A 12,333-nucleotide genomic window follows, 5' to 3' on the forward strand; every position below is an offset into this window, starting at 1 on the left:
CAAATAATAATAATAATAATAATAATAATAATAATAATAATAATAATAATAATAATAATAATAATAATAATAATAAAATACGTCTTTTCAGTGAGACAAAAGTTAATCGTTCAGTCTGTGAATAAAGTTCTTAAAGCTTTTGCGCATCCAGATACCATCTTGGACCTTCGGTTCGAATATCGAGTGAGTAGCTGTGTGTTTTGGGTTATGTAGCTATCAGCTTGCACTTGGGAGATAGTGGTTCGAACCCCACTTTCAGCAGCCTTAAAGATGGTTTTCACTGGTTTCCCATGCTGGGTCTGTACCTTAGTTAAAGCAACGGACGGTTCCTTCCGGCTCCTAGTCCTTTCCCATCCCGTCATCGCCATAAGACCCATCTGTGTCGGTGCAACGTAAAGGGGCCCATTCACACTCCAGTGGGTTCGCCAGCAGGTCCGTGACCTTGGTCGCACTCACCGGCTTGAATGTGAATGTGTATATGTGGTTCGTGGTTTGGCTCAAGATTAGGTCTGTGTTGGCAGTTCGACAGATAAACCGGCGAACCCGATCGGTCCGCCAACCCGTCAGTATGAGTATGGCCAACTATTCGACCGGCTCGCCGTGCTTTTGTCTGTAGCTTCATCGAGTTTTCAAGCAGTTCTGAGTTGAGTTAATTTGTGGAGTTAATTACCTCGACCAACAAAAGGACGTTTAAAGGAAAATCAGCAGTTCTGGGAAAAAATTATTGAAATGTACCGGGCAAGTCCTCGTTTCCTAATAGCTGAGGAAATATTACACTGCTAAATTTCATGTCTTCATAACTTCTCCCTATAGCTAGAAATCGCAATGTTACAATATTAACTTTCCTTCAGCACTGATGGTGTCTCTTATGTGGGTCTTGTTTCTCAAAGTTTGGCCGAATCAACTCCAACAATTCGGAAAAACTGTTGTCCGTACGCAAAAAAGTTCTTGTAATCTGCAGAGTTTTTATGAGATTAACATGAGAAAATCAAGGTTTATCTCTCAACCATTCCTTTATCCATACACATTTCTCCTTCCTTACTTCAACAACCGACAATAAAGCTGCAACAGCTACAGCCAATTTAGAATGTTTTCCTTGGGCCATAATGAAAAAAAGGCAATGCACATACTATTTTCAATTCGTAGCGAACTTCCCAGATTGGTGTATGCTTACGCACTGGCGGACCGGTGCACCAGCGGGTTCGCTAGTGTATGGAATAGTCGAGCCAGTTGGGTTCGAGGCGGGGATTTATTTCGTGGACAGGCTCGCCAATCCGCTCGAATGTGAATGGACCCCTTAAAGCAAATTATAGACTACACTTCAGACCAAATATTTTTTCTTATTATCTGCCGCACCATTTTCTTGAGTTCTTCGATGATGTGGTTATTGATGATGCCTCAGTTTCATATAATGCTTCTGGGAGATTAACATGAGAAAATCAAGGTTTATCTCTCAACCATTCCTTTATCCATACGCATTTCTCCTTCCTTACTTCAACAACCGACAATAAAGCAGGGCATTGTGGAGACCTTACCTATTACTCTCACCGTCGGCAGCCCTAAATATGATTGTCCCATAGTCTCCCATTTTAACAGCAGGCAAATTCAGAGGCTGCACCTTAATTAAGGCCGTGGCCACTTCCTTCCTAATACTAGCCCTTTCCCATCTTTTCGTCGTCGAAAACCTTCGATGTGTTAGTGCGACGTTAAACAAATAGCAAAAAACGTGTTATTATTGTTATTGTTATTATTATTATTATTATTTTCCATTATTATTGTTACAGGAAAATGAGAAGTGCCAATAAGTGCTACCACGAATATCTGGACCACTGCTTTGACGGTTCAGTCAAGTCGGTGCTGAAGGACTATATTAAGGGAGTCCGCGAGACAGTCCAGATGCTCTGTGACAACGATGTATATAGAGAAGGTGAGTTATCAAAACAACCCTTTTTCTTATTTAATCATGTTATTTTTATTTATTTTTTATGTTTACAATTTGCTGACTAAAGTCAAGCTCTCAGTTTTCAATACTGCTCTCAAGTATTCCTTTATACATCGATTTCTATTTACTAGCATAGGCTGGACTACGGAACATTTTATCTAAAGAATTTCGTTTCCTCAAATATGACTTGAATCTTTATTTTTTAGAACTCCAGAGTCACTACGACTGCTTTCAGCGTATATCTGATAAGTGGAATGAATGTGGCTCGAACTACTACCAGAAGGCGTCAACCGAGCCTTCACAGATCTGCAGGTAAGAGTCTCACATTCGACACTTTACTTTCAGCACTTCACGATATGTAGAAAGTAAAACATCCACAGGCTAGTTTTGTGGGAGGAGAAAAATTTATAGTTATCTTTTAAGAGCTCGTACAGTTGGATGCAATTTGCAAATTGCTTAACATTGTAAACTTATGTAATAACAAAAAACACAGGGGACAAAACTGACTCATTGGCTGAATGGTCAGCGTTGAGGCCTTCAGTTCAGAGGGTCCCGAGTTCGATTCACGGCAGGGTCGGGGATTTTAATCGCGTTTGATTAATTATTCTGGTTCAGGGACTGGGTGTTTATGATTGTCCCAACACTTTCCTCTTCATATTCAGACAACGCCTTACAATACCAACCACCACAGAAACACGCAATAGTGATTGCATCCCTCCGTATAGGAATGGCGTCAGGAAGGGCATCCAGCCGTAAAACAGGGTTGATTCCACGTGTTCGACACACTTCAAACCCGCGACCCCACAGAGGTAGGGAAAGCGATAGAAGCAGAAGAATACCGCAGACAAAAGGAAAGCAAAAAGCAAAATGGCATTCATAGTACTGTACTATAAGAAAAATTATGTCTGTTCACCATCAGAATGTCCGGCTCCAAGGCTAAATGGTGAGCGTGCTGGCCTGGTCACAGGAGTCCCGGGTTCGATTGTTTAATTTCGCTGACACGGGGGCTGGGTGTATGTGTCGTCTTCATTATTGTTTCATCCTCATCACGACGCGCAGGTCGCCTATGGAAGTCAGATCAAGAATCTGTACCTGGTGAGCGAGTACCCGACATTAAACGCCTACGCAATTTTATTACCACTAGAATAATGATGACTTTCACATTGCTGCAGCCTCCGAGGTCGTGCGCTGAACTCGCGGTCCATGTTTTCCAGAAATTCTTCCCTGCTCTTCAGAATTCCTTCTTTTTTGTTTTGTGTAAAAACATTTATTGCCGTATATTTTAAATGTTTAAAGAAATGTAGCATTCTGATTGGCCAAAGCGCTCGCCAGTACTTCAAGGCCACTGTGACTACTCCAACCACTATTCTTATACCTTCATCTCTTTCACACAATATACATAACATTTGTTTGAGCGCCAGTTGCTTTTTAAGAAAAAACAACAAAATTCGGTAGAGCATACCTCTTATCTCAATTATCTCAAGGCGTGAGGTGATAAACTCACACATCTGGCAATATACATGGATATGGATCAGGACAATATTAGATTACGGTTGCATTTCCATAATTGAAGATTGTACTTGGAAATAGAATCACTTATTATAATTGAAATAAAACTGAGTTTATGACTATAATTTACGTCACAATGAACAAGCATTAACGTATTTTAATTTAACAAAAAAAATATTGTGAGATTTGCTGTTACAATCAAAGAGAAAATTTAATCTAAACAAATAAAGCTATTGGCATGAACTTGAAGTGAAATATGATATCGCCGCTGATTTCATTCTTCTTCATATTATTAATGCATAACATGTCTGATGCTTTAATTACCTGATGTCTGCTCACACCGCTGTTGAACTTGAAATTCCTGGAAAAACCAATGAGCTGAAGTCGGGAGCCGTCTGCTGTTACCTTCTTATGTAACCGGGAGTTGACCTACATTCCCCGTACGAGTGTAGTAAGCTCCAATGTAGTTACGTTCACTCAATAGATTGTAATAAATTGGAAAATATTATTGAAACACCTTGTGAAGTCCATCCTCACAAGTAAATGATGTTTCACTATCAGCATAGTATCAGTCTCTACTCGGATACAACCACCACTCGTAGACCTCTTCGATGATTCCAAAACATCTTCAAACACACCTCTTAGCTCTGACCACCACTCTAAGACCACTGACCATCGCTCTTCCTTCACTTCTTCCATCCATTTGATCGCTCACACCACCGTTGCATCGACTTTTATAACCTCGTGATGACCACTCCTCTCCCTACTCTCTGGTCGTCCCTTCCACCTCAACATACCGTAGCCGGCGAATACAGCCACTTGGTCGAAATCACGTACCCACGCACTGATGTCATCAGTCATGAGTCGTATAAGCTTGCCCACGCGGACTACGGATGACTACCTTGCATGTGTCAGCGGGAAACCTACTTGCTCAATACATTCTTGGTTAAACATAGCCTCGATTGCAAAATACTATCCCAGCTCATCTGACCAGAGTTACAAGCCACAGCATGACTATTTGAAACCAACAAATCTCACTTATTAATATACAGAATAATTACAAACAAAATTCACTTAACCTATGATTAAATACAATAATATGCGTGATACCTAATTATTACATTCTAAATGATGAGAAACAGAATATAAAATCTAATGAATCGGGTTAATAATAATAATAATAATAATAATAATAATAATAATAATAATAATAATAATAATAGTAATAATAATAATAATAATAATAATACTGAATGGAATCTGTAACCCTGTAGTACGGTTACACCACCTGAACCATGAGAGCACTGAGACATGTGGTCATGGTAGACGAGGTGGAATGGGGTTTTCCAGCTCAGCTGTACTTCGGCTTCTGTGTTGTAGTGAGATGCTTGGCCGAGAAGAACTATTTAATGCAATTTTACTGTCTCTTCTATAGTTCTCCCAGTGGCGTATGCTGGTATCAAGACGTGGGCCACCACTAAACTTAGGCTACCCCTTTTCGATAGTTGGTTTAGGGAACATCAAGCCTTAAGCATTTTGAACTGCAGCCAACAGCCAACGGAGTTGCCCGCTGTGTTGTCAAGGCTGATTCACAAACTACTGCCCTGGCCTCTGCCACCGTCAATACTCAACACCTGATTAATCGAGTTGGTAGCCTAAGATTTAGCAAATTGAAGTCCAGCTTTGAGGCTAAATGGATAGAATGCTTGTCTTTGGTCCGACGGCCCCGGTTCAATTTTCAGAATCAACCCCCTCATGGTGTTAATTCCCCTAACTTGGGAACTGGGTGTTTATGACGTCTTCGCCATTCATTTTATCCTTATTAGGTCACCACCAAGCCTATGTAGATGCCATACACCATTATTATTATTATTATTATTATTATTATTATTATTATTATTATTATTATTATTATTATTATTATTGTTATTTTTAACATCATCACCATAATCGTTAAATAACAATGTTGAATTTTACAGCGGTCGTACCGATCGTTCAATGGTTAATTATCTTCCTCGGAAGATCAGTGGTGGTGTCCGACCCATGATCACGGGTTCGATTCCAACCAACAAAAGAGAACACTAAACCTGAGAGATTGCGTTTCATTTTATCAGATCTACCAATAAAAAGAAAACTATATTTATCCTATAACAGCAGCCCTGCAGTGTCTTCCTACAAGGATGTAGAAGTAAACGGGAGTGAAATGCCAGCACTCCGTTATCTATATATTTAAGGCAGAAGGATGAGGTGAGGATGTATATACGATGAGTAACGCATGGTGATAGCAGTGGCGATCTGACGAACCGAAGCCTAGCACAGCTATCCTCCGGCGGTCCCCGCGCCTGTAGGCTGACAGCAGCAAGCCGCGTGAGACGAGTCGATGGGAAGGGACGAGAGTCTGGGCTGCAATATCAGTCTCCGAAGCCTTGTTCTCAGAAATACGTGTGACGTGTTTTCTCATTGCTTTCAAGTTTTGCAAATGGAACAATGTGTTTGATGCTTACAATATAATGTGCTTTAGATTTCCATCGTTCGCATTTGAGGTTTGGGCTCCACTGATAGCCTTGGTAGCCCTCAGTATACGCCACTGAGTTCTCCCTATATTTGCCAGCTTGAAGTGATTTAGGATAAATTCCATTTAAAAGAATTTCTGAAATAATGATTCTTATCCAAGTTTTCGCTCCTTCTTTGCGTACTGTAAGATCTTTCCACACAGCACGTTGTCACAGTAAGAGCCACAGCAGTGATTAATGTCTGTTTTATGAAAGGCAATAATTTTGTCCCTTCGAGTAAGTCAATCAATTTTACATTCTGAAGTTGCTGCTTTTCTAAACTTCTCTGTTTCAAAATACTTTTCCATATAAATGATTCTGCTTGCAGATTATCAAGTTCATTAAAAGTCTGTGTCATCAATTATATTTGTGTATTGTTCTTAATAAACAGACAACATCTGTGCAGAATGTAATATTAATAAATCATAAGCAGAATAATTTTTAGTGAAAAGGCGTAACCTTAAACTTGATAATATTTAATCTAAGAAATGGCGAAATAATGTAATTCCAGAATAATTTGTAATATCAACATTAGCCATGTAGCCTACACGTTCTTTGTGGTAATACTTGAAATATTTACTTCTTCTCCATTTTCTGAAAGTTATCTAGGAAAAATCTTGTCATTATCTGATGCATATATTGCCTCAATCCATGTTTTAATAAGCTCTTTCATTACTAACATATCTAACTGTTCAGCCAACAGTCTGGAGGACTTTGCAATAACAAAAGGAAACTTGATTTTAAGAAGGTGTTGTATGAGGAGAATGCTTGCTGTCTAGCTGAAGAATCTCCTACTTTATTAGGTAACTAGCTGATATACCCGTGCTTCGCTACAGAATTCTACATTGTATACAGAATTCTAGGTTAGGTAGTGTACACGTTGTGAGCAACATTTTATTAAATTGCATAGCACTTAACGTTACCCTAGAAACGCGACGGGAAAGTCACCAAACGTCTTTTCTCATATGAAGACTGGGTTAGGGAATTTTCATTGTAATGGTAGCCCCCTTTCCTACCATCAGTCACAATCAAGTTGGGGAGTTTTCATTATAATGGCAAAAACTCACTCTCCATCTTTCCTTTTACATCCTCAGAAAGACTGTCTTAGTTGTTTTCCGAACTGAAATTAACATATGTCATTACAATGAGGTATATGAAATAATCGATCAAATGAAAGATCGCACATTTTCTCACTTTTAAAGAACAGTACTACGCTGCCGATCTAACAGTCCAAGGCTCCAGAGCTGGAATGACCAAGCCGCAGACAGCCATGATCCGTGAACACTCTTCGTCTTATTTCGGCCGGGTGGGGGTGTCGAATAGTGGAGATTCCCCAGAGCAAAACTTATGCCCTTTTAGGCCTACTAATCTGCTTCCTAGGAGTACCCGATGAGTCTGAAAATCTCAATTCACTACACAGGCGGCGGAAAACTCTATCTGACTTGGAAGCAAATTTTTCCTCCAAGCCAGGGGAGAAACCCCCTCTTTACGGTTAATTTGGAATAAAATGAATGTAGAATTTAATAAAAGTGAAGAGAAAGAAGCTTTTCTTAAGAAATAGCTCTTTTCAGGGTTGAATTTTGAGTTATTTAGTGAACTGTGGTGCTATAATTTGGAATAGGCCTAAATTCTATTTCTAGACCAGGTCATACTACGACTACTACTACTGCTTAAAGTATGGACACTGCTCAGTCAAAACAGCGCGTCAGAGTACGGATGGAATAGCTGGAATACTATGATGAACCAGTCTGTTACGTACCGGCAGTATCAAAATATGCATGAACCAGAGGAATGGCATGCTAAAGAAGAAAGTTTTCTAACTCCCCAGCTATTTCCCGCCAATATTCAGTCAGGCTGTTATACTCGGTACGCAGCAATAATCCCATATATCTGAGTTGAGCGGCAGCATAAGAGACAAAGAACATCACTACAAACAATGGTCAAGGTAATGTTATTGTTGGTCAATGTTGAGCTTTCAGTACTGTAAGCCTTCACATTTAGTTTTCTTCCGACTCTGAAATACCACTCATATCAGAGTTGGTAGGTAAAACTGAATAAAACATAAATGGTCGGAAATTGTATTCTCTGTAACATTTGTTATGTAGTATTTTTCGATAGGACCAACAACATAGGTATTTAAAAATTAAATTTTAGGCGCCTTCCCCTAAACTACAATTTCATACAGGGTGAATACAATTGTTTATTATTCCCCTACTCTATATACCGAATTTCATTAAATTCTGTTAACCCATTGTCTCGTGGTTTGGCGTTGATATGGACTTGGCAACAAAAATACAAATTCAAGAATATCTGTGTTATCAAAGCCGGCACGGTAAAAATGTATGACGTAAATGATCGGAAATTTAATTCTATATATTGAACCCATGACCTTTGTGCACTAAGAACATTATGCATAATGTAACAACTAAAATTAAAAGTTGGATTCTTGATAGCATGGATTTGACACGTGACGAGGGGGTGATTACCTTCGGTCCCACGCTCTGGGGTACGTGACGTCAGCCACACGTGTCAACGGCGGAAGAATCTCAAGTCATTTTTGTGAACTATTTCAAAGCGCGTGTACATGGCGTGAACCAAGCCAAGTCAAAAAAATATAGTGCCTATCAAAGGGGGTCAATCATCTCACAAATCGAACCCGAAAAAATTTTAAATGCCCATGAACACTACCGCCAGAAATGTAGCAAGCATTTAGTCACTTTCAAAACTCTTGAAATTACAGTTTAGGTAAGTCGGAAAATTTATAGAAATTTTCTTGGCGGCAAAGGGAGATATCCGAAGAGAGGGGGTAACTGCTATAAATATGAAGGGACGCCATGACGAAGTCTCCTTCTCCGGCATTTGTGATACAAAGCGGACGAAAAATTGTTGAGCTGCTCTGCGAAATCATACAACGAAAGTAGACTGAGTTCAACTGCAGATTTCAGCCAGTGTGGCTAGGTCTTGTCTCCATGAGGAGATAGTTTTCTTGAGTGAAATAATTGTACCAGATAGGACGGTCAAAGTACTGAATAAATTCTAATGTGATTAAGTGATCCGTGTGCGAAATAATTATAGTCCATCGTTTGCGCTCAGCAAACAAGTGAAGGGTATTTTCTTTTTTTTATGCTTTATTCCAGGAAACCTGAAGAAACATAATGATATGTACAGCCATGAATGTAAAAATGGCTAAATAAAATGCCAGGGTCGCAGGTGAGCCCTATGACTACATGAGGTAGGTGACTTTCCATCTTACTACCTCTTATATCTTGTCTCATGATCTCTATAAGTGTATTTGAATGGGGATATACGACGCAGTGGTCATCCCTACTAAGTTTTTTAAATGTGAGAATACGACTAAAAGAGTCATTTGTTTTATTTTCCACTTGGATAAATTTTTGAAGTCTTGCGGGTGCCGTATAATGTTGTAAAAAGTTATTGAATAGGGTTCCGAAGTGATATCACGTCCAATGTAGTTCGTCATCCGTGTGAAGTGTACTGCCTATATTTTGTGATGCCAAATTAAGATGTTCATTCGACGTAAAATGTTTCTGTCTGCAATTTGACGTTAATAATAATAATCCATGGTCACTCATTTTCAATAGAGTGGAAGCGCGCTGTCGGGTGAGAACCTAGGGTGATGAATTTGGTCACGGAGAGAAACGTTTTTCTATGCCCATTTTAAACTGTGTCTGACTGACAATAAAAAGATCTAGTAGAATGTTTCAGTCATTTCTCGTAAAAATCAAGTTATTAAATACGATATCCTTTATGCGAAGTTATTCATGATTAATGCATTGTGCGATATTAGACGTCGAGATTTCTAGTGAGGATTTTATTCCAGTTCTTTGTCGATGATAATTGTGGAGCTGGGAAATAGAGGTTAGTTTTGTTGATATGAGATTTGTGAATCAGGTTGGACCTGTCATTGAAGCCGGGACACGGAAGCCCGAGGAATGTTTTATGAGTTGAGATGAGATGTGCGAATCAGGTTAGAGTCCTGTCATTATTTTATAATGTTGGGAATGGAAAGAAATTCATAGAAATCCATAGCGGTATTAATTGGCGACGCGTATAATTAGTGTGGGCATCTTGAAGCTTAATCTGTGCATTTTGTTGGTTAGAATATCGTATTTGTTTAATTATGTCGGCAGAGTTTAAAGAGAGCATTTTGAGAAGCCAGTCAGCTGGAATAAACCAGGTGTTTCATGTAACTGCCAAGCGAACTTGGGGGCGAGAGGCCTCAGCTGTGATAACGGGACAGGCGTGGAATTGAAATTGTACTGTATTCTCGGCCAGGGAAAACGTTAAAATGCTGGATTTAGTTGAAATTCATAGCCGGTAATGATCTGAGTATTGTGAAATACTGTAAAATTTGTTTAATTGGGGACGTATTGAACATTTGAAACCATGAACTTCGAGTATAAGGAACAGAGTAACCAAATTCAGGGTCGTCCAAAATATAGAGCGATGGTTGTGATGATCGGTTTGTCTGTGAGGGGTGTGCAAAATTCATAAATGGTAATGACGAAATATGACATCATAATTATATGGCGAGTTGTTTGGTTTGTACGTAGATTATTAGGATATCCAAGTGTTAATAACGGTTAGGACTAGATTATATTTTAAAGTGTGAAATCGTGAGACAAGATATATAACTGGACATGAATTATGTAACAATTCTTTTCCAGCCAGATAAATATCATAAGATTGAATTCACATCACAGCTGCGTAGAAATTTGTGAAGAAACCAGAGTCCGCGGAGATAAAATTTACTGTTCTTTAACATTTCGCTAAATCATTTAAATTTATTTAATTATTAAATTCCGTGAAACCGCATTTTGAAATAACCTTAATCAAGCGAATAACTTGGAGATGCATTCTGGAAATTTTAGTTTGTTTTTCTGGGGGAATATTAAAATATAAAGTAACGTTTAAGGGGACATATCCGAAGGAAATGGATTTTACTGCCACAAAGTTTGTGAGCATTGCTATTGTTGTAATTATGGAACTTTGATTGATTGAGCAGTGAATGTGCTGGGGATAGTAAAGTGGAAACTTTGGTCATCAACCGATGTAACTTAATTGTGTTTAGCCTTCAGCCTAGAAACTTGGATGGTCAGGGGGTCATCAACCTCAGTGACTTAGATTAGGGCCATATGCCATTGTAGCATCATTTCCTTGCGGTCATCATCCACAATGACTTTAAAGTAACTTAGAAGATTAGATGTCGGTCCATGACATAGACGCAGGTCACATCGATTCAATTAAGGGTCCATGCCATAGAACCACTGTGTGGCACACACCGATTGGACGGCCTTAATTATACCCAGAGTCCAGAGATCGTGTTACGAGGGCTGGACCATAACGAATCACTATGATGGTACATGTGGTCTCACATGGAAGCCGAATTTAAGGATTTCCAGACTTTCCTTTCTTAAACGATTAATAATTGAGACAATGGTTTCTAGTAAGAATGCCCGTCAGGCAGTTACGTTAAAGTCTCACACCAGTGTTCTGACGTTTATGTAAAAATGATTGTGGTGTCCAGTAGACACAATTGACTTCTATGATACCGTTGACATATCAGAATGCTTCAGAATTTTCCTGAATAAATAGGAATCTTTTAAACAGACCTTTCATTCCAGTAGATAGATTAGAATTACTGAACCCTACCTTTACCTCAGCAAGTGACGAAGGACCCGATACGACTCAAGAGACAGATCTCATGAACTTTGCTGATAGGTAAGGAAGGTAGGTATCCCTCAATATGGACCTAAAGGGTTCAATATCTATATATCGCTGCTGAAGAAATGTTAGGAAGGAAGAAAAGATCAACTAAGAATCAGTGGAGAACTCAGGAGATACTCGACCTGATTGATGAACGACGAAAATACAAGAATGCTAGAAATGAAGAGGGCAGAAAAGAATACAGGCGATTAAAGAATGAAGTGGATAGAAAGTGCAAGGTAGCTAAGGAAGAATGGCTGAAGGAGAAGTGCAAAGGTGTCGAAGGCTGTATGGTCCTGGGAAAGGTAGATGCTGCATACAGGAAAATCAAGGAACCTTTGGAGAAGGGAAATCTAGGTGTATGAATATTAAGAGCTCAGATGGAAAGCCACTTCTAGGGAAAGAAGACAAAGCAGAAAGATGGCAGGAGCATATCCAACAGTTGTATCAAGGTAAAGATGTAGATAATTTGGTTCTGGAACAGGAAAAGGCTGTTGATGCTGATGAAATGCGAGACCCAATATTGAGGTCAGAGTTTGACAGAGCTGTGAGTGACCTCAATAGGAACAAGGCACCTGGAATTGATGACATTCCCTCTGAATT

General features: G+C 39.3%; 1 protein-coding gene across 2 annotated transcripts in view; it reads left to right on the forward strand.

Moving 5' to 3' along the window:
• The window catches only part of LOC136874153 (uncharacterized), a 231,448-nt gene that overhangs the window by 214,040 nt on the left and 5,075 nt on the right, over nucleotides 1–12,333 (forward strand). For both annotated transcript variants that reach the window (XM_067147724.2, XM_067147735.2), the window contains exons 3-4: nucleotides 1,785–1,927; nucleotides 2,149–2,254. In XM_067147724.2, coding sequence (XP_067003825.2) covers nucleotides 1,785–1,927; nucleotides 2,149–2,254 — 249 coding nt within the window. The remainder of the gene's footprint in view (nucleotides 1–1,784; nucleotides 1,928–2,148; nucleotides 2,255–12,333) is intronic.

This window comes from Anabrus simplex, chromosome 1 (genome assembly GCF_040414725.1).
Source record: "Anabrus simplex isolate iqAnaSimp1 chromosome 1, ASM4041472v1, whole genome shotgun sequence".
Taxonomy (NCBI): Eukaryota; Metazoa; Arthropoda; class Insecta; order Orthoptera; family Tettigoniidae; genus Anabrus; species Anabrus simplex.